This window comes from Hydra vulgaris, chromosome 08 (assembly GCF_038396675.1).
Source record: "Hydra vulgaris chromosome 08, alternate assembly HydraT2T_AEP".
Taxonomy (NCBI): Eukaryota; Metazoa; Cnidaria; class Hydrozoa; order Anthoathecata; family Hydridae; genus Hydra; species Hydra vulgaris.
In genome coordinates this window covers 68,897,798-68,921,890 of record NC_088927.1, presented here as the reverse complement: position 1 = coordinate 68,921,890, position 24,093 = coordinate 68,897,798, and the positions used below count along the sequence as shown (strand labels likewise).

General features: G+C 25.2%; 1 protein-coding gene across 1 annotated transcript in view; it reads right to left on the bottom strand.

The window, feature by feature from the left end:
* Positions 1-522: 522 nt before the first annotated feature.
* Positions 523-24,093, bottom strand: part of LOC100198563 (sodium/calcium exchanger 3) — a 32,343-nt gene continuing 8,772 nt past the window's right edge. The window contains exons 2-12 of the mRNA XM_065804255.1: positions 22,199-22,947; positions 19,244-19,311; positions 13,578-13,745; positions 8,887-8,938; positions 6,931-7,063; positions 5,176-5,411; positions 4,860-5,026; positions 4,565-4,739; positions 2,888-3,066; positions 902-1,231; positions 523-793 (exon numbers count right to left, since the gene is read on the bottom strand). Coding sequence (XP_065660327.1) covers positions 542-793; positions 902-1,231; positions 2,888-3,066; positions 4,565-4,739; positions 4,860-5,026; positions 5,176-5,411; positions 6,931-7,063; positions 8,887-8,938; positions 13,578-13,745; positions 19,244-19,311; positions 22,199-22,940 — 2,502 coding nt within the window. The 5' untranslated portion in view covers positions 22,941-22,947 and the 3' untranslated portion in view covers positions 523-541. The remainder of the gene's footprint in view (positions 794-901; positions 1,232-2,887; positions 3,067-4,564; positions 4,740-4,859; positions 5,027-5,175; positions 5,412-6,930; positions 7,064-8,886; positions 8,939-13,577; positions 13,746-19,243; positions 19,312-22,198; positions 22,948-24,093) is intronic.

The window sequence follows — 24,093 nt, the reverse complement described above, 5'->3', positions numbered from 1 at the left end:
ATAATTATTTTTTAATCGGTATATATTGCAAAAAAAAAAAAAATATTTGGTATATATTGTAAATGAGAAAAAGTGAATTTTATTGTCTATACTGCCTTTTAGTAAACCCAAAATAAAGATAATATTGTCTGACACAATTAAAATAATTGGTTTGATAAGCAATAGATTTTTCATCTTTATAAATAATCTAATAATAATAACTTTAATAACTAATAATAATAATTAACCACATGATAACTAGATAGTCTGAACTACTTACGTTTATAAACTATATTGTATTAAATGTCTACTATGAATTCATGAAATAAATCTACATTTGTATATATATATATATATATATATATATATATATATATATATATATATATATATATATATATATATATATATATATATATATATATATATATATATATATATATATATATATATATATATATATATATATATATATATATATATGTATATGTATATATATATATATATATATATATATATATATATATATATATATATATATATATATATGTATGAAATAAAACTAAAAAGAAATTGGTGATATATGTTTATATGCAACAAGCGAAGAAACAAGCACGTATAACAGCCATAATGATATCATAAAAATCCCTGAAAAATATTTTAGTGTTTTGTTTCCCCCTAATTCACCCCTCCCAAATACTTTTAAATACCTTCTCAAAATAAGCAATACAATGCAAACCAAAGAACAGACAGTATATGTCACCACACTAGTGGCTAACGTACCAGCAGGTGTAACAAAACCTCCTGGAGTTTTCTAAATAAAAAATACAAATATTGATATAATAAACTATAGTATAAATTAAATTTTTTAGAAAAGCATAACAAACAAAACCTTTATAGAATGAAAGATGGCTGCCATTACCTTTATAGAATGAAAGATGGCTGCCATTAGCCAAGGTATGCCTAAACCTAAGAAGACGTTTACACCATTACTGCCAGTGATATTTACAACAGATGCATCAGCAAACTTTTCAACTTGAGCAGCTGTGCGACTTGCAAATAAATCTGGTAGACTTGTACCCATGGCAACAAATGTTATAGCTGTAACCTCTTTTTGGAGACCAACTAAACATCCGAACAACGTTGCAAGATCTCCAATAATAGCCGTTAAGATTCCAATTAAAATTAGAACAATAAAAAAAGCCAACCAACCTCCATACCATTTACATGGAGGAACAAATGCAAACAGAACCTAAAATTTGTTTTACAATTCAATGTCTATAACTAATATTAGTTAAACAAATCTAATTGTTAGATTAGAGACATAGTGTTAAAAAAATGCATGACGATTTGTTAGATCAGAGACATAGTGTTAAAAAAATGCATGAAGCATTTGTTAGATCAGAGACATAGTGTTAAAAAATACATGACGCAATTGCGTCAACTCTAAAATTTATTTTGGGTTCACAAATTTATTTTTCGCTTTGATTTTCTTTTCTTAATACTAAATTTTTTTAAATTAAAAAATTTATTGGGAAAATTTTTTTTTTGTATAGAAGAATGTAATAGATGTTAAATGTATTTATCAAATTTTTATAATTACTATTATTTATTTTATAATTACTATTATTTTATAATTAGTATTATTTATTTATAACAATTATGAGAAATTGTATGGTCTACTCATATATATATCTCTTGTATAATTCTTATTTATTTCTCTTATAACCACTAAAAAGCTTAAAAAACTTATTTAACCAAACTTATTACTTATTTGAACAAGCAATATATAGATTGGCTCTTTAGTATTTTAATTTATAATTACAGTTTGACACATGTTTGAAAAACATGTGCCAAACTGTAATTATATAATGCAATATATAATGTACATTTGATCTTTTTCCAGATTAAATGTACATTATATATTGCACACTTAAAATATTAAAAATTTTGCAATATTTTAAGTGTGCATTGTGTAATTTACTTTATGCAATTAGTATTCACAAAAAATCAAAAGTTTAAAGTTTCAATTGTGTGATCGAGGCATTATAATATGTATATATGTTTACATATTATAATATGTATTATTATACGTATTATAATATGTATATATATTATTATTATACGTATAATATAATATGTATTATATATTATTATTATACGTATTATAATATGTATATATGTATATATGTTTATCATTATAATATTTATATATGTATATATGTTTATAATATGTATATATGTAAGTATTTTATTCCTTTGCAAATATTAAACTAAGCATATAACAAATGATTTTGTAGATAAATTATTATAAACAATTATAAAAAAATTTGTAACAAAAAAATATGGTGCCTTTAAATAAAATCAGATATCTAGAAGTCAAAAAATATAAAAGTTGGCAGCAAAAATGCAGCAATTTAGGAGAAACTTTATTTTTATTGTTGGAGTCGCCACTAATTGGCAAATAATATCAAAGAATCGCAGCATCAGAAAAGTAGGGAATTGCTGGCTTAGGTACAGGCAAACAACTTGCAGATATCATATAACTTATCAAAAAATATAAATTTATCTGCAAAAATAATTATATATAAATTAAACTTATCTTTGCATTTCAGAACTTTTGATTAAGCATAATTTAAAGCACAACTTCAACACAACTTTCCCTTCAAAACACGAGTTCAACATAATTTTCCTTCAAGACAAGTTCAACGCAATTTTCCCTTCAAGACCTAAGTTCAACACAATTTTCCCTTCAAGATTCAACACAATTTTTACTTCAAGACAAGTTCAATACAATTTTCCCTTCAAGACGAGTTCAACACAATTTTCCCTTCAAGACACAAGAAATATCATCAAATCTTGGTTAATTAAAAAAAATATTTTAAAAGATGAAAATCTTTGGACATACTTTCCAAAAAAAAGTTATAAAGTGCATGATATAGTCAATTACTGATGCACTATCAACATCACCACCATTGACGTTCATAGCTTCTCTGAATTGTTGACCCCATGATTCAGCACCCAATTCAAACTTATCCAAATTTACATGTGCTAAATTTACGACACGGTTGAACATGTTTTTGTACTCTAAATATAAACAATTGTTGTTCATTACAATTAATATTTAAAGGTTTTCTTATTATATGTATAAATAAATAATATATATATATATATATATATATATATATATATATATATATATATATATATATATATATATATATATATATTTATATTTAATAAGTAATTAGCATAAAAAATAAAAATATAAACAACTAGTCTGTTAGCTATCATTTTTATAACTTTGATTAATGTTACCAAATGAAGCAAAATATGGCTTCATGGTAGCTTAAAGCCATTGTAACATACATTATCAATAACTTATTTAAGTATTTGATTTTATGGCAATGAATGTTTTTTTCCTAACTTTGTTTTTAAATGTTACAAAAAAAAATTTTCTTTCATTTTCTAAGCTTTTTAATGTTTCTTTCACAAAAAATAGTTTGTCTCATAAAAGTATTTCTTTGTTAAGCATTTTGGTCTTGTTCGTTTCTTGTGATGAAAAAATAAATACTACATTTAAATTGTGCCATATTTTTAAGGCTCCAAAAAATAAACTCTTTTATATGGTATTTATGTACATAATCAGGCCTTGGCAGGAGTAAATAAGCGCAAGAGCGGAGAAAAGCTCTCCTAAAACCAACATGGCAAGCCATGCGAGCTGCTTTTCTAAACTGCTTTTTACGAGAGCTTTTGGTTTTTGCACAAGCTATCTGTTTATTTATAAAAAAATTGCTTATTAAATACAAAATTTAGTTTTATACTTGTTACTAGCATATGTTTGTAACGTTAATGTTACAATAATATACACATAACAAGATCATTTACTGCGCAGTGAAAAAATTCTTTAGACATAAAATTTTTTAACTTTGCAAAAACCGTGACTGTTTATTATCCAATGAACTAAATTTTTTTGACTTTGCGTTTTTCATTTTAGTTACAATAATAATTAAACTTTTGAGAGAAAAAAAAAACTTTTGCCAGAGCTGTAAGTTGCTCCCGTAAACTGTTTTAGGGGAGTGTAGGAGAACGAGAGCTAAAGCTCTCGCTTCCTGCTGAGGCCTGCATAACTAATATTGCAATTTCAAAAATAAAACAGATTTTAAAAAAAAACATTTTTTGTCATTATAACTTTTAACCTTATTATTTCAACCTATTCTTTATCAATAATATGTATATTAAATTTTTAATTATATTCTTTATATATACTTTTTTTTATCTCATTAAACTGAAAAATAAAATGAAAAACTATATTTTTCACTACTGCTACTTACCATCATCACTGATTATGCTACTTAACATCATCACTGATTATGCTACTTAACTTCATCACTGATTATGCTACTTGACATCATCACTGATTATGCTACTTAACATCATCACTAATTATGCTACTTAACATCATCACTGATTATGCTACTTGATATAATCACTGATTATGCTACTTAACAGTCGTCACTAATTATGCTACTTGACATCGTCACTGATTATGCTACTTGACATCATCACTGACTATGCTACTTACCATCATCACTGACTATGGTAACAACAGTCCTTTTAAGTCTCCCAAACTTTGCACCAGCTGGTTTGATTTCTGTAAACTCAACCACAAAAGTTTCATCTTTTTCAAACATATGATCATCAATTATTTCAATGTTTATAGCTTTACATGTTTCACCATGTTCAAAAATGAGTGAACCCTCAAAATTAAACAGAAATAAATGTTTAAAATATAAACAGAGAAGAATTTTAAACAAATACAAGATTTCAAATAAATACAAAATTTCAGTAAAAAACCTACATCTCTTCAACCTACTTACTTGCCCTCCAATAAAATCTTTTCCGTGAAGTGCACTTTGATCTTTAGTTTTCCATAAAACCTCCAATTTTCCATCTGCACCATTAATACGATCCACTGCAAGTTCAGCTTTTCCACAACTTTCTTTTACAATATAACTAGGTTTCTCAAAAGAAACAGTTCCAGGGTCTTAAAAATAGTAATAAGATAAATGGGAATATGCTTTTTTTATAAACACTTATTAAAATAAACTTTTAAAATTAAAATAATTTTTGCTGTTGTAGCAAAAATTAAAAAAAAAACTTTTTTATTCAAAATAAAAGCAAAATGAAACTGACCATCATCATTAATAATAGTGACTTCTGTTATAGAATGGTGACCAATAATAACATTTTCTTCAGTTCCTTGAGTGGGATACAATTTGACAAAAAAGGTTTCATCTGGTTCCCACTCATTGTCATCGATTATAGTGACTTCAAAGTGCTTATGAGTTTCGTTACTTTGAAATATTAGAACATCTTTTTTAGAAATATAATCTGAGCCTGCTTCAGCAGTACCATCAATAGTTTCATAGCTGTGTGAAAAAAAAACTTTAATAGTTTCATAGCTGTTTACAAAAAAAAATAATAAATATCATGTGAGAAAATTAATTAACAAAAGTTTAAAAAACAAAACTCAAACTTATTAAATTAGAAGATATGTTTACTGGATTTAATTCAAATTTTAAATGAACAGTCTTGAAGTGGAGCATAGTCAAAATATGACAAATCTAATTGGTTTAAAAGCCAATAAACATTACTTTTTTTTACTTTCAAGGTAAGGAATATATACGATAAAAATAGGTGCCATTAGTGCTGGAAAAAACAGTTAGAAAGCTACCAAATATAACTATGTTGTTCCCCTGTGATTTATCTCTCAGGGAGGAACCCTGCTTTTTCAAGTTTTTTACTCCTGAAATCTTTGAACAGCTTAACATCCCAATTAAGCCACTTTGCAAAGCCTTGAGCAATTTTAAGCAACCTTAGCGAAAGACTCAGAGATTATACAATTTTTGGAACAAACAATGCAATAGGTTGGGCTAGACTTAAATCATACAATGTTTACCTAAAGAGGGTTTTAATATAAATGACATGATTTGGAAAAGATGAAGTGAGGTTTAGAGAGGAGAATATAGAAAAATGGCTGAAATATTTATAATGTAAATCTAATAAATATTTAACTCAAATGAAGTTAAACAAGCTAAACTATTTAACTCTATTTAAAAAACATGCTTTGTTTTAAAAAAAATAAATTTTAGTTAAATTTGTTAAAATAAACAATGGTTATTGATCTGCAAAATTTTTCAAAAATTTTGAACTGTCAAAAACAATTCTGTTGAAAAAAAAAGAATTATTATAGAATAAAAAAATTAATACTTTATTTTCACCATTATTTTCTTTTATATAAATTTTTTTCATGATTTTTAAATCACATTCTTTGAAAGTTTTTTTTGCTAAGATTAAAATGGTATAAATTTTACTTTTAGCTGTTTCATCAAGTTGTTATTTTAATACATATTTACTTTCCCAAGTTCAAGGGGACACTTTAGAACCCTCCTCATTTTTTAAATAAGATTGAAACCCTTTATCTGGTTAATCACAAATGTTGAATTCTGAGCTATCATCATCATGGTAAAACTGTTGGACTGCTTTTAATGTCTGTGAAACTTAAGTTTTTGAATTTTGCAAATGTAAACATTGTGTACATTAATTTTTCAAATTTATTTATAAAGATTAAGGAAAATAATTTAGAAACTATAAATAAATATACTTAAAAATTAGTTGAAAATTAAAAGAAACTTTACTGGCTATTTGCATAAACAAGTTTATATTTTGTTTTAATAAATATAAATAAAAATTTTTTTATATATATATATAAATATAGATTTTTATTAAATATAAATAAAATATAATTCTTATAGTTGAATAGAATATTTTATTGGGTAATAATGCAAACAAAAATCAGTTTCAGGGAACTTAGATAATAATTTTGTAAAAATTTGTTTTTGAAATTCTAAAAGTTGTATTATTTCAAAATTAAATAAACATGCTTACCCAACTTGCACTTGAAGTTCAATATTTCCTGATCTTTCAACACCAAGCTGCACACTTTTACAATTTTCCATGACTGATACTGCAGAAGCTGTAAATTCAATATAAGCCTTTTCATTAGCAGGTGTTGCTGATGCTAAATAAAGTTGAAAGATTTGATTAAAATAAATATACCTGAACTTTGTTCAGGTATATTTACTTTAATATAACTAAAATGTGTAAACACTATCTTTGAAACTTGCAGAATACATGTTTCCTTGAAACTTGCAGAATACATATTTCATTGAAACTCACGGAATACATGTTGTTTTTGAAACTTGCGAAATAAATGTTTCCTGGAAATTTGTGGAATACATGTTTCCTTGAAACTTCCAAAACACATGTTTCCTTGAAACCTGCAAAATACATGTTTCTTTGAAACTTACAGAATACATTTCCTCGAAACTTGCGGAATACATGTCTCCTAGAAACTTGCGGAATATATGTTTCTTTGAAACTTGAGGAATACATATTTCTGCTAAACTTGGGGAATACATGTTTCCTTGAAACTTATGAACACATGTTTCCTTTTGTTCAAAATTTTCTCTTTGTTCAAGATATTTTCTCTTTTGTTCAAGATATGTTCTTGTTTTTGGAGTAAGTGCAAGAATGAAAATAAAAACTTGTAACTTTATGACGTGACATATGTAATATTATCATGTATCTCTTAAGACATGACATTAGTAATATTATAATGTGCCTCCTAAAAACCATATAAAATTTCTAAAAAATAAAATTTTTTTCACTACTAAACACCGCATCAACAACAGAACCTATAGATTAAGAGACAAATATTAGCTTAGGAGGCTAGTAAATCACTGAGAGTGAACTGAAGGCAGACAACTCAAAAGATCATCATAGGTTTCAAGAAAATTAAAGCTCTCTAGGAAATTTTTATCTAAATACAACTAGAAATTTTGGGTTCTTTTTGTAATGCATCCACTAAATCTACTTGTTTTCAAAGAGTAGGAATCTGAACTAAAAACTAAGGAAAAGCAAATAAGAATGATCTAATTTTTATCATTTCATTTTATTAATTATTATGAAGCCTCATTGAAATCATTTCATAAATTGATTACATTTTATACTATACCATCCATTGCTTTATATTATTTTATTCTATTGATACTATTTAAGAATTTAATTTAAAAATCTGCAGTTTTAAGAACTTTTTCAATGTTAAAGCATAAACTAATGTTAAAAGCTTTAGCAGCAACAACAATACTTACTGATTTTTCTCTGTAAATAATATCCACCATTTTTAAAAAATCTGTGCTGAACCGTTAAAAAAAAAGAATGTTGATTGCATGAAATAATTGTCTTATGGAAAATAACTTTTTATTTATATTTGGAACAGAAAATATAATTTTAAGCAAGTCAAATTTTATTAAAATTTTGAGTTTATAAAAATATTAGTGCTTATAAAACATTTCCTAAGTAAATTAAACAAAAACAAAAAAGTTAATTATTTGGTTTTTCAAGTCCATTCAAGTTTTGCAAGTCCACTAAGTTTTGCAAGTCCATTATCATAAATAACTGTAGAAACATTTTTATATTCAAAAATTGAGCTGAAAGCAACAAGAACTTACTTCATTATTTATTTATTTATATTATTTATATTTACTTATTTCAAAAGTTTATTTTGTACAATTATTATTATTATTATTATATTACTATTATTATTATTATTATTTTTTTGTGTACAATATGTAAATAGTTAAAAAGTTATGTAAATCATATATATTATGTAGTAACATAAATATAAATAAATTTTATATAAAAATAATCTTTAGATTCTAATTATTTATTATACATAAACTTTCAAACAAAAATTCAATAAAGTAAACATTTATAAACTACTGCTATAACCATAAAACGTTATCTTCTTCAAACTATAAAAAAAAAAAAAAATAAACATACACAATTTTCCTTGTCCCAATTCAGAACAATTTTCTTTAGGACTAACCAAAATCTGAAAAATATGAAAACATATATATATATATATATATATATATATATATATATATATATATATATAAATATATATATATATATATATATATGTATATATATATATATATATATATATATATATATATATATATATATATATATATATATATATATATATATATATATATATATATATATATATATATATATTATTGTGGTAATGGCAGAGTGCTTGCAAAGACAAGAAGTTTTAGGCTTGATCCTTGCTATATTCCTTGGAGTACCATACTCAACATGTTTTTCTGCAGCTTGTCAAGATTTGTTTTTCAAAGTAAAAGGGTTGGTAGGGGGTTGTAACCAAGTCAATTGAAAAGTAAAAATAAACAATGAGTAACTTTCTTGACTGTAGTGATGCCATTGGCTTTAGGGAGGTGAATAAAAAATATTCATATTTTTAATAATATATAGAATATATTTATATCCTGAAGGCCAATATATATCGGCCTTCTGATATTACAAAATATCATAAAAGATATTACAGCAACGTATCCAGCAGTTATTTAGGGACACCAATAGTTTTTTTTTCTATCCTTATCATCCACTATCTCAGAACTTTTTTGCTGTTGGAGACTTTTTTTTGCTGTTAGAGACTTTTGGCCTCGAAAAGGAAAAACATTAGAAACCAATAACAATACAAAAACAATAGAAAAATTAACGAGGACGGATGTTCTATTCATTTTTTATGAATAATAAATTCTGTATACAACAAATATTATCGCATATAAAACAAAACAAATATTACCACATATAAAACAAATATTACCACATATACAAAAATTTTACCACATATAAAACAGAACTAAATGAGTTTGATTTAAAAATAGTTGATTTAGCTTTTAAAACTCAATCAACTATTTATATAATAATTATTATTATTTATATATTTGTATTTTTATCTCACAATTAAACATGGATTTCTACCCTGACAAAGTAAAACAAACTCAAATCAAACATTTTTTTTTCCTTTAGTGTTGATTTTGTTGTAGTGTTTGAATGAACAGTAACATTAAAATCTTATGTAACATTTACAGTGACATTTAAGTTACTTATGAAACATTTACAGTAACATTTAGGTTACTGTTCATGAAATGTAAGCCAAATACTTTAAGAGATGATTACAAATTACAATAGCTTTTAAGTTACATGTTTTTTTACAAACTTATTTTGTTTCTTCAGACATTTTGTTGTTGTGTTTAAATAAACAAATAAACATTATAAACCGATATTGTTCACATATCTTATGAAAAAACTTTTACAACGTTTTAATAATTTAAATAAAACTTTTTTTTTTAATTTTTAAAAAGATAACCAACATTTTAAGACATTGCAATCACTTTAGTTGTCATTAGTTGCCATAAAAATCTAAAAACATTTATATCCAACATAAAAACAAACTCAAAAGTTCAGAGCAATTCATTTAAAGTTTAACTACCAACCAAAATTTAAATATTTTATAAAAAAACATCTTTTTCATGCAACAATGTTTGTTCTTTGCTGAGGAACAAATAAATTTTAAAAGCTTTTTATTGGAACGAGTGACATTTGCCAGTGTTGGTTACATAACCAGTGTAGGTTACATAACCAATGTTGGTGTAACTCCTTTCTGATAAGAATTATTTGATGTGTTTAAGTGAAGTAATATCTCACAAGCTTTGACTACAAAGTGATTACAGATTTTTTGAAAATACAAAATGCTAAATAATAAACTGAAGTAAATATTCCAAGATAAACTTATTTCCTCTAAAAAATCTAACTTTATAGTAATTTAACTTGTATTATATACAGTGGGTGATTAATAAAATATATATTATTATTATATAAAAAAGAGAATGCATTGAAGTTGGCATTAAAAAATTAAAAATTTTGTTGCATTTCTAATTGTAAACCAAACTTAATTTTGCATGTTTCTAAGTTATGCTAAATTATGCTAAGTTATGCTGAAAATTTCTGAACAGTTTTTGATTAATTTTTGATAAAGCATCTATTAATAAGATTTGTCATGTATTTTTAGGCATTTATGTCATTCATCTTTTTTCTGTTATTTTTTCCCTACAACCAATATCATCTACATAATATATGATAATATCATCTATATAATAAAACATAAGTTAAACTTAAAGTTTACCAAAATAGTTTTCATAACTATGGTCTTTGATAATTGCAATATTTTTATAAAAAATATGCTTCAAGTGTAACCTGTTTACTCAGCAAGGCGGAACGAAAGCTTCCATAACATTCATTACTCTAATTGCTTCCATGTCAAGCTTATGTCAAGCTATCTAATTGCTTCCATGTTAAGCTTACCTTTCTATACAACTACCTAATTTCTTCCATGTCAAGCTTATCTAATTGCTTCCATGTTAAGCTTACCTTTCTATACAACTTGTTGCTGCTTTAAGTATCAAAATTATAACAGTCATTTTTATCTATTCATTTAAGACAAATCTTTTGCACTGTAAAACAAGGTGAAATAAGGACAGTTTTAAAGGTTTTTCTGGTAACACTGACTAAGAATATAGTTTTCTTTTTTATATTTTAATTTTTTAGTGCTAAGTGTGGCCATATACAATTGTTTTAGATGTTTGTCATAATCCATCTCTGATAGGGGTATAATAGGGACACACCTAGTAATTATTGGTAACTAGTGATCACACCTAGTGAACACTAATTACCAATAAAAAATAGTTACACAAATAATGTGGTAGTGGTGTAGTGGTGAGTGCTTGTTTCATAACCAAAAGTTTGATCCCCACCATGCCCCTGGTAGTACTGCGCTCAACTTGTTCGTCAGCAACCTTATTCGTCAAGGTTGAGAGAGGGTTATAACCACAATTAAGTAGCCTCCTCGTCTGTAGTGACCTTTTCGGCATTGGGGAGATAAATTTATATTAAAAAAATAATTAAAAAACTGTAAAAGTACAAAAATGAGCTCCATTTATTGTATACATTTGGAATGAGATTAAAACAAAATTCAAGCGCAGTATATTCTTAATACTGAAAAAATTTGGTACAGGTACCGATGTTTATGGTATTAACAAATTGGGTATTGCCACCATTTCATAGTCTACATTGAACTTTGTAACTATGCTACTGATACTAAGGACTGATCCTTAGAATCAGTATCATAGATCAGTACTTAGTATCAGTATCAGAGATCAGTTCTTAGTATCAGTAGTAGTATTGTGAACATTTAGTCATTGGTAAAGATGCAAAGATGTAAAGATGCGCATATGCTTGAAAAAGAAAAAAAAATTATAATCAAAAAAATTTGCTCAACACTTGTGCAAATTTCAGTAGCTTTAAATGTTATTACAATTACAAGTTAATGCATTATAATAAGAAATTAATTTTTCTGAATATAAAGAATAATAACCAGATTATTTATCAGGATAAAAAACATAAAAAGTTTGACTTTTTTTTCTTTTTTAATTTTAATTTACCTCCCCAAGACCATGAAGGCCTTGAGTCGATGTCGATGTCGTCAGTCGATGAAGCTACTTTAGTTGTGGTTACAACCCTCTCTTAACTCTGTGACTCACGAAACTTGACAAACAAAGCTGCTGCGTGGAGAAAAAAGTTGAGCATGGTATTACCAGGGATGTGGTGGGGAATGAACTTGGAACTTTTCACTTATGAGGCAAATGCTCTATTATTATACCACTACCGCATATGCCACTACACCACTATCACACAAACTATATATTCTATAGAAATATTATAGAGTATGCCACATATACCGCATATACCACTATTCCACTATCGCACATACTATAGAAATTATACTTTATATTCTATTGAAATATTATAGAGCATGAAATTTCAAAAGTTTACTTATAAAACATTAAAACAGATCTTGTTACAATATTTCGTAGCATAACAAAAACGCTTCACACATATAAAAGCAACTTGACTATTTGATATTTATATTGTTAAAAAATAAATTCATTAGCATATTTTAAAGTATAACATTGTAATTAAATTTAATTTTAAACCACATTAAAAATCATTAAAACAATATAAGTATAAAAAAATAATAAAGAAAATATAAATTTGGTATTTGAAAAAGATTATATTTCATTATTATTTATTTCTTAAAACAATATTGTGCATAAAAAATAATCTTTTATTTGCTTTATCAGAATATCTTGTTTTATTTTTTATGTATTTAAGGAAATATATTTAATAAAGATTTTTAATAAACAATTTTAAGATTTTCTTTTAAAAAAAAAAAGAAGTTTTTTGGTTGCTTTCACACTTCTTAATTTTTGATGAAGACTTGAATATATTAACGTTTTACATAATGAATTGTTAAAAAAAGTTATTTTTTAAGAAATATTGGAAAATCATTTTAAATTTCTTCAGAGTTAAATTCAAATTTTTAATTTTCGAAATGGTATTTAATTGAATTTTTTTTAATCAAAAAACTATTTTTTCTATCAAAATATCAAAATTAGTCCACAAATGCTTGTTTTAGTTCACATGTTTATCACAATAATTACAACTTGTATTAATAAATATTTATTTTATGATACAAATGAATAAACAAAATTACTTCTATGATAGAAGTAAAGCAAATACAAATAAAAATAAAAAATTACCAATTGCAACTTTTCATTAAGCTTCGGAAGAGGTTTTCTTCCACCACCGATATTTCTTAATGACGCAACTCGGTAATATCCATAATTTTTATTTTTGTTAGCATCAATTTTCATTGCAATCAATTTTGCGGCTTCATCTTCAGTTATTCTTGAATTAGCAGTTATTTCCTAATGAAAAACAAACTTTTTTCTATAACAAAAAAATTTATATTTAATTTATTTAAAAATTCACACAAATTATTTATTTTTTCTTGTAGTTGATAGAAAGTTTTAATTTTTTTACAACTTTAATAGTTTCCAAAAACAACATAGTAGACCTTAAAAAAATACATAGCGGATTTTTCATTTAACTGTCTGGTAAGTAACCACATACAGGAGTATCAACTATTTATTTTTTATTAATTCAATTATTACTGTTATTAACTGAAGATTAGTTAACTATCAAACTTGTTATCTTCCTTATTTCATTATCCGGGTACCTGGGTATTTACTGAGGTCATTATGTGTGAAAGCTGAGTTTATACACACTAAAGCAAGCGTTTATCAAAGTATTAATGTAAATTATTTACATAATTAATATCTTTGCAACTGCCTGTTATTTTAACAAATTTTATGATAAACAATACCAGGTAAAATAATGTTGCATTTATGCTTTTATTTGTTTGCTTTAGTTTTTTTTTGTTTTATTTATAATAACAAAGTCCCATAAAAAAAACAAGTAAACTCAATCATTTCGCAAATAGGGAACACACAGATTTATGCAACTATTTTTCAATTTCACTTTGGATACAAACATGGAATACACCCGTAAGCCTTTTCCTTCCAGTTGAATCAAGCTGTACCTGCAGTTTCAAAGATTCAGATGCTCTTGGCTGTACATATGAATTGAAGGCAAAAAACATACAAACTTTTGTTGTGAAATGTAAATTTTAACAATTAAAAAAATGATTTTTGACAAATGGAGTTTTGACAACTCTCTGCCCAGTTGCTGATAAAATAATTTTCCCTCACAAAATTTTTTTGAAAGCACTGCAAGACATCCAAAATCAAGAATATTGTAAAAAAATGCCAGAAGCCACCTTGGAGTTGATCTTTTTGTAGATAATCTCCCAAGCATTTTATCAAGCGTGACCTAATTTTTAATCAGATATAAAATTCAATAATTACAAGTTTTTTCTTTCCACTATCATCAATCTTTGCCCTCTGATGCATTGATGATAGCATAATTACAGAATCTTTTTTTTTTGTAGCACTTGCGTGTGTGTCTATTGTCAGGTACTTTGTTGGCTTGTGATGTTTTACTAAATTACTATTGAGTTATGTCCAAATGTCTCATGTTGCAGCTGTTTTATCATTTTATTCATGTTGCAGCTGTTTTATCATTTTCTGTTGCTAAGCACAAGCATAAGTATCATCGCATTGAGTAAAACAAATGTTCCAGAAGCATATTGTCAATTGCTGTATGATACAATGGACGACTTCAACCTTTGTATTGTCAGTATTAGAGTTTTTGATGCCAGAGGTTATCAAAATAGCCAGGAATGTATAAAAATGCTAATGCTCAAGATTTTTCCACACTAGATTTTTTTTGTCCTGAATTCTTTTTATCATATGCTGCATATGCTTTATTTATATCTTTTTTATTTGTACAATGTAAGTTGTAGTTGAAGTTTGCTTTTTTATTTCTATCACATATAATCATATTAACCATTTCTGTAGTAAAAAATAATTTAAATATGTTAAGATTTAACAGTATGTTTGTGTTCTTCTTAGGTTCACATCTCTGTCACACAATATAACATTTTGCAATTGATGTTCACTTGTTGGTATCTCAGACCACTTAGTACCATCTTTGAGTGCCACTCCTGGCCCATAACTGTTGCTTTTATTAAACTTTCTGTTCTTCAAATCTTCACCATCTTTTCCATCTTCATTGAATGTATTTCATCATTTTTTCCTAAAACTTTATAAAACATAAAGTATAATACAAAACATGGTGTCTATTATCATCATGATTATTATTATCATCAACTTTTTGCTGCACACATAAATAGATATAGAAACAGCATCATCAAAATTTGAAGCTGCCACTTCACACTCTGGAAAATATTCTCTGTTGTCACTATCTGATAGGTTCTTTGCATATTTCATTTAACTGCTTACTTCTCTAAGAATGGTTTATTCTTTTAGAAATATATATTAGTTTATTGTTTACTTTTTTTTTAACATTAAAAATATAAAATAGTTTAGTCAAAAATAAATTTATGCACTCACTCCTTACCAACAAAAACTTAATGGATCATCTATCATACTTATTTTATAAAACAATTATTTATTTATAACAATTATAATTTTGTATAAAACTTTCTTTAGCATGTTTTCTAAGCAAAGAAAACATGGTAAAACAAGTTGCTAGGCCCCAGCACAACCTAATAACTGACAATCATTCTGCTTTTTTTAGTTGTTCAGGGTAACAGGACTTCCACTACACACATGACTTTACAGTATGTAGGTACCAAAGGATTGACTATTATTATTTTCATTCCACAAAATTAGCTGACTAAGCGCTTAGTAATGTGTCCCATAATAGTTGGGTACCCGGTTATTGAACAAAAGTTTATCAAAATCATACAGCCCAATTTTTTAATTTGTCTCATATTGTTTTCCTTGCTTTAATTTATAAATTTCCTAATTTGACTAAATCTACAACAAGCAGAAATAAATAACAAACAACAAGTAGAAATAAATAATAAACAACAAGTAGAAATAAATAACAAACAAGTAGAAATAAATAATAAACAACAAGTAGAAATAAAAAATCGAAACTAAGTAGTAAAAATAAATAAATTCAAAACTAAATTTGGCCCTGGATTTGCACAATAGTAAATTATAATAAAAAAAACAATAGATAGACTAAAATAAAATATATTGGTATAATGAAGACTTAATGAAAATATAAAAATGATATAACAATAGATTAAATATGAAAAGAACACTTAATATAACTGTATTATTTATAATAAGTTTTCAGATAAAACAAAATTATGTGTTTTGAAAGTTTTACCAGTAAAATGCAACTTTAATCTAATGTAAATTAATTTAAAGATTATAGTTGTAAATAGAAAATTTATATTTAATTAATTAATAACATTATTTAATTAAAATACACTAATACATAATTTATTACCAATTTTTTTTTTAAACTAATTCACTCCCAACAAGCAACCACTATCAGGTTGGAAGTCACTAGAAAACAAAGAATAGAATGATCAAGAGCAAGAAAACTGTTGACAGAAGAAAAAATTGAAGGTTTTATGAGTCGAGAAAACATGAAGATGGAGAGAGTTTTAAAGCATTGATGTGCGAAGAAAAAAACTAGATGAATAAAAGTTTTTAGAGCATAAAGATACAGTGAAATAATAGATACAATAATGCAACTTTACTGAATGACGAGTCAAGTAAGGATGAGTTTTGGTTGATTGAACTAAAAGATTTTAGCTCATTTTAGCAGCAGCCATAACAAAGAAAAGCAGATGCTAACTTTGTAATAGATGGTTTCCATGAGAGAGGTAAATAATAACCCAAGAAGACATTAAGAATATTAATAATAATAATAACAATAATAATAATAAGAACAATCGATTGTTGTTTGCAATAAATAACTGAGTTTCATTAAAGTTGAAATTCGCAAGTTACTGCAAGCTCCAAGCTGTTTAAGAAAAGAGATTGTCTGGACCACAAGCCTAAAAAGAGTTTAATTGAGACTTTAGCATTGGATGCTAGAATGATTTGGAAGTCTAACAATGGGTTACCCATTTAACTGGAATGGCAGGAAGGTTATGGCCATTTGTATCAAGACATGAATTAGCAGAAAAGTTCTTTGCATATAGTTCTGCCATATTCTCAGGAGAGGTAATAAGATCAGACCAATAAATTAGAGATGGAATGTTTGACTTTCCTTTGTTAATGATGCTGTTGAAGATTTTCCAAAAATCTCTGGAACCTAATTTCAGAAATAAAATTTAGTAAACTGAATTTAGTAAACTATTTACATTGATTTATTGAAATAATTTTCAAAAATTTTTTAAGTAGAGTAGATGAAAGCAATCATTTCATAATCCCCAGGCCAAGCATGTGACTATTGGTCTCTTCACGATGATCCAAAGATGAAACAACTAAATTCAAATTAGTCTCATAACGAGCAAAGACTGGCAAATTTTGAACAAGGTAAGATTTTTTTTACACAAATATTTGTAAGCAATAGATTCAAGCAATTAGGCAATGGTGATAGTTTTAGTTCAGTCATGTTTTAAGTTTATTGGAGAACTTGGCTTGATCATAGATAGTGCATGACAACTCTTGCAACAGGCTATGCAATTTCATGGCAAGATGGCACTGCTGATTTTTTGATGTTTTACCGCTTTTGATGGAATCAGCCTCTCTGAGAGGCTTTAAACAGAACTGAGAGAACTTCAAACAGAACAGCCTCTCTGAGAGACTTTAAACAAAAAGATTTTCATTGTTTAAGATAAAAGAAAACGAGAGCTGCACTCACATTTGTGAATAAAAAATTTTTTAGATTTTTAACAAAAAAAATTTCATACTAAAACTTATATTTATATTAAAACAAAAAATTTATATTTATTTCTGAACTTAAAACCTACTAAGATTTTGAATAATGTAAATGGTATAATAATAGGAGAAAATATAACACAATTTTTATTATCTATATATCTAACTCTAGATTTATTACATTTCAATTTACAATAAAAAAAAAAATTAAGGTTGAACATTAAAGCAAATCTAATTCAAAACAGCTGCATTCAAAAATCTAATATCCTGCATAAAACCTGTCTTGGATAAAATCTGTCTTGTGTAAGATAAAATAAAAAATTAATATATTAAAACAATAAATTAAATAATGCATAACTCTACAGTGATACAAATAAGTTGGAATGACTACAGTCATCTCATCATCAATGCAATTCAGTCATCCAAACGAACCAAATGAATGCAAAAGTTACTCAATTTTACTTCACCAATGCAATTCAGCCATCAAAACCAAATCAATGCAACAAAAGTCTATGAAGTTTTACATTTTTTTTTTAATTTTTAAGACTTTTTAGAAATACTTAGCAAGATTTGGTTGAAGCGTTAAGGTTAGGGTTAGGGAATATTTATCGATATTTAATAGAGGTATTTATAAATATTATATAAAACTATTTTATAAAAGTATTTATTGGTATGGTATAGAACTATATTAGTATTATATAGAACTTATTAGTATTATATAGAACTATATTAGTATTATATAAATATATAGGTATATATTAGTATTATATAGAACTATTAACATTTAGAAAGATTTTATATAAATATTTTAGTTAAAATTAGTTTTTTTAGTTTTCTAATATTGATGAACTAATTTTTTTTTATGTCATTATGATACTTATTACTAAAATGTATAATAAATAATCTATAAAAATAGATTATTTATTATATATTTGTTATTATTCTTTTTTTATAGATTATTTATATAAATAAATAATCTATAAAAATAGATTAACCAATGATTTTCTTAAGTTTCACTTGCTATATTGCATAAAATTTTTATACACTTACTAACTGTGTGTCAACATAAACTTTCTTTTAAAATGTTTGTTTACCTTCATGTACTCAATCAAATCTGGATGATGCTTTTTTAAAATTCTTTCATTTAACAAATCCAGATTTCCTATACAAAAAATTATATATAAATATATATAACAAATAAAATAAATAAAAGTGACAATTTTTATTATTATATTCTTATATTATAATGAACATTTGTTTGCTCTTTTTTAAATAAAATTCTAAATAGTTGTTTGTTCTATTTTTGGTGTTGAAATATTTGAGGATAGTTATTTTCAAACATTTTAAACAATCTAGGTGATTCATGAAGTTTTACTTAGATAAGATTTAATCTGAGGTATTTCAGGTTTTTATTGTTTTACATATAAGTAAAACAAGCAACTCAAAAAATATTTCAAATTATTATTTTAAGTGGTTTGCGTGCTTTAAATCAGGAATCAATGTGGTCCATGTATAATGGCTATTTAAATAGTGAGTAATTTTAAAACAATTTTTTTTCAACAAAATTTTTTTTGGTAGATTAAAATTGTTTTTTTTGGTAGATTTAACTTTTTTTTGGCAGATTAATCTATTGAACCATTTATTTCAATAATTTTTTGAAGTACTGTACTGAATTGAAACCTGATTTTTTGATAATATGAAACTTTATTGCGGTTGAAAATGCTACTAATCAGATTGAATCTACTCATTTGGATTTATTTTTGGTTGTAAATCTATGCATGAAGGATATAAATGGGGTTTTTATGTCCTCATGCTTGAACATAATAGGATGTTAGTTTGAATTATGGTGGTATGGATTTTGGCAAGCTACGATAGATAGAGAATTTTTTTTTTTTCAGTTGATTTATTCAAAAGTTATAAAAAAGTTTAAAACTTGCTTGAGGCATTTCTTTATTCATTTCATTTATAACTCTTTTCGAAATGATTTATAAAGCCTATCCAACAGATTTATGGAAGTAAAACTAATTTAACAAAAAACTAAAAAACAATTATTATTATTTTTTTTTTATAATCTATGTTTTCCCTTGAGTTGTTTGAATGAATTTCAAATTTCAAACAAAAAATGTCATCAAGGGCATAATTAGATCCAGCTGGCCCCTAACATAATAAAAACAAAATGGCGTCTAGCAGTGTTGTTTTAGGAAGGGGGGTTTATATTCCTAAGTATGGCAGTTTTAGGCCCCTTTTTTTCTCAAGATTTTTTTTTTCTTATTTTCTTTTTATGGCAATAAATCAGTTTAAGGCTTCTGCTTTAAAATAGCATCAGGCTCAAAAATCTTTTTATCTGACACTGGCCTCACTGGCCTACAAAAATAATAAAATTAAACAACCTTTTCTCTTTTTTTTTTTGTATTGCTGCATATTTCTTTATCTCATGTTTTTTCAAAGTATTGTAACATAAAATATAACAACATAACATAAATTAAAATACAGAAGAACAATGATTTAAAATTTCTATTAGGTTTCAAATTTCGAAAACAAAGATAAAAAAATCAAATTAGCTAGAAAAAAACATGAGCTGTTCATATCGTGTTGTAATTCGAATTCTAAACTACATATTTTAAAACTTTATGCACAAATGATATTTATAATTTGTATGCTTTATTTTAAAACCAATCAATGTAAACAAGGATGTATAAATAGAAGAACATTTGACAAATTGTTATAAGTCAGAGGCACCACTAATTACTGATGCAGGATATAACTTTTAGCGTATTTTTTTTTTAATAATTTTACATAATAAACCAACATTTAACCAACAATTTTGTTTTCCAAAAGTTTTTCTTTCAATTAAAACTTTATTACCTGTAAAACACTAAATACTTGGAAATATAAATAGATTTTATTTGATTAAGAATATCTCATGTGTTTGAAAATACTTTAATTGATATGCAAGCTTTATTATACAACTTATTTTTTTCTAAATTTTGATGTCAAAAATTTTTGTTTTTAAAAACTCAATATTTTATATACTAATATGAATATAAAGTTGTTGACAATTAGTAAAGTTGGCAAACACAATTAGTAAAGTTAGCAATTACAATTAGTAAAGTTGGCAATCACAATTAGTAAAGTTAGTAATTGCAATTAGTAAAATTGGCAAACACATTTAGTAAAGTTGGCAATCACAATTAGTTTAATCAGATTCCCTACAATTAGATTTTACTAATCTCTGAAAGATTTATCATTTACTTATCACTAACTTATCATTTTTGACGGAAATTAAAACTATTTTTATCTCACAGCTTTGTTGTGATATTTTTCAGTATTTGAATTTTTTTTAATAGAGTTCTAGAATAATATATAAACTTTTTGTTAAATGAAATTTTTTTGATATAAAGTTATACAAGGGTAACTGAATATATAATTTCTTAACAAAATAGTAAAATATATTATTCACAATATTTTACATAATAAAGTGTTTTTTTATTTAAATGGACAGATAAGACAACTGTCATTTTGATGTTTCAAAATGACAGTTGCCTCATCAAATAAAAGTTATAAATAAATGCTAGATTCGCACAACATTTTTTTGAAGTAACTATGTAATAAAAAATTAAGTTGGAGTATATTTTATAAATTTATAAAAAAGAAATGCATTCATTTTATTTCTGTTGAGTTATAACAAAATATAAACATTTTAGTTTTCTGCTTATTTCAAGGCATTGAGTACCATGAATTGTATAAGTATGTAGACAACTTCATTAAAAGCTAATAACCTTTAAAGATTTTATATTTTAAAGCAAAACCTTATGCCAAACTATTTTAAAAGCTCTTTTTAATAAACCAAAATGTACGAGATACTTTTCCAATTATTTTTTATTTAAATTATTAAATTGTAACATTATTGAAAAATTATAATAAAAAAAAATTTATTGAATTAAAAATGTGCCTTCGCCTAAAAATGTAATCATCATAACTTAAAAATTACCATGTCAAAAATATTTTGTAAATAAATTATTTTTAAAAACATCCACAAAACTAATTACCTAGTTCTACTTCTTGCTTACGACTTTTAGACAGTAGCATGTTAGAACAGAGGTCTTTATCTGCAATATAAGCTGAAATAACCAAAACAGGAAAGAACAAAAATGTCAGTGCTGCTTCCCATACTTCCACTTCGTTTGGTGATGTTACACTCAAAATAATGAACAGCCAAATATATGCAAATATAGCAAAAAAAGAAGTTGTAAAAAAAACTCCTAAGGAACTAATGCGTTTAACTTCACCATTACCTATTGCCATTACGCAAACAGCTGTAATAACAAATAAGTTAAATGCTGCACTGCCAACAATGGTACCTGGTCCTAATTCTCCAGCTTTAAAATTACTTCCAACTATTTCAATAATGGATAGTAAAATTTCTGGAGCAGATGTGCCAAGAGCCATTAGAGTCAAGTTAGCAACTGTGCCATTCCAAACTCTTATTTCAACTTCTTCATATTCAGAACTAACTGTGTTATCATCTTCACCAGTAGCAACTCTTATTTTTTTAGTTTTACTTGTAATTATTTCTATTGCACACATAAATAGATCTGCAGCTATTGCTACACCCATAAAACACCAAAGTAGAGCCATAAAATAAAACAGTACTCGTATTCCATTTGACCATTCTGACTCATTAGTAAGAGGAAAAAATAATGTGTTCTCAGATATTTTAGTGCATTTATAACTCTGTGTTATTGAGGCTAGATCACTAATAGATTTGGAAAAAGTGAGGTTTGAAGTCATTTTTCTCCTAGATAAATAAATATTACATGTGTGTGTGTAGATATATAAATATATATATATATATATATATATATATATATATATATATATATATATATATATATATATATATATATATATATATATATATATATATATATATATATATATATGTATATATATATATATATATATATATATATATATATATATATATATATATATATATATATATATATATATTACATATATTTGAACATAAGAATCAAACTAAATCTGGTCTGAAATTAAAAAAAAAGTAAGTACAATATTTGATACAAAGATGTATCAAATTATTAGCTATAAAACATTTTATTTTATACATTTATTATTTTTTGTTGTTGCTGTTGTTGTTTTTTGTTTGTTTTTGTTTAAATAATGCAGATTTTTTTTCCTTAAAGAAAATAAGAAAATATTTTATATTGTGAATTTTCAAAAAACTTTCCAATAACTTTATATACATATTTTTTTAAACAAAATTGATAAAAATAGATCTTTGAAATTTTTTGTTAAATATAGTTGTTTTGAATTTAACACCTTAACTGATTGATTTGATTTAATTAATGCTTAGCTATTAGCATTAAAGCTAAAAATTGAAATTATATTAAAAAATGAAACATCAAATTTCAGAAAAGCTGCAAAGAATTATATTGTTTTCTTGTTTTTTGAAAAATGTAAACAATGGTAAAATTCGCTATATTATTTTCTCCTCGTGGTCTTTCAAATAACCTTTAATACAAATGTTGGCCTCGTGTTAACTATTGATGTTTTGACTTTGATATTCTTTTTTTTTTTTTTTTATCAAATTTAATCTATTTTAAATGTCAAATCCGTTATATTTATTTTAAAAATATTTATTTCAGAATTTTGTTTAAATTTATTTAATATTTTTCAAAGTTAAATTTTAAAAATAATATGACTTAAAGCGCGCGTTGGTAAATCGTCGACAAAAAAAACTTATTTGGTCTAGACTTTGTTGACGTCTAAATAGTTATTTTTTAGTAATAATATATTAGTTTTAGTAATGTTAAAACAAAATTTTTATTCATTAATTATTAAAATAGAAAAATTTGATATAAAATTCATATTTTTTTATTATATATTAAAAAAATTAAATAAATTTGCGTTAGAGGAT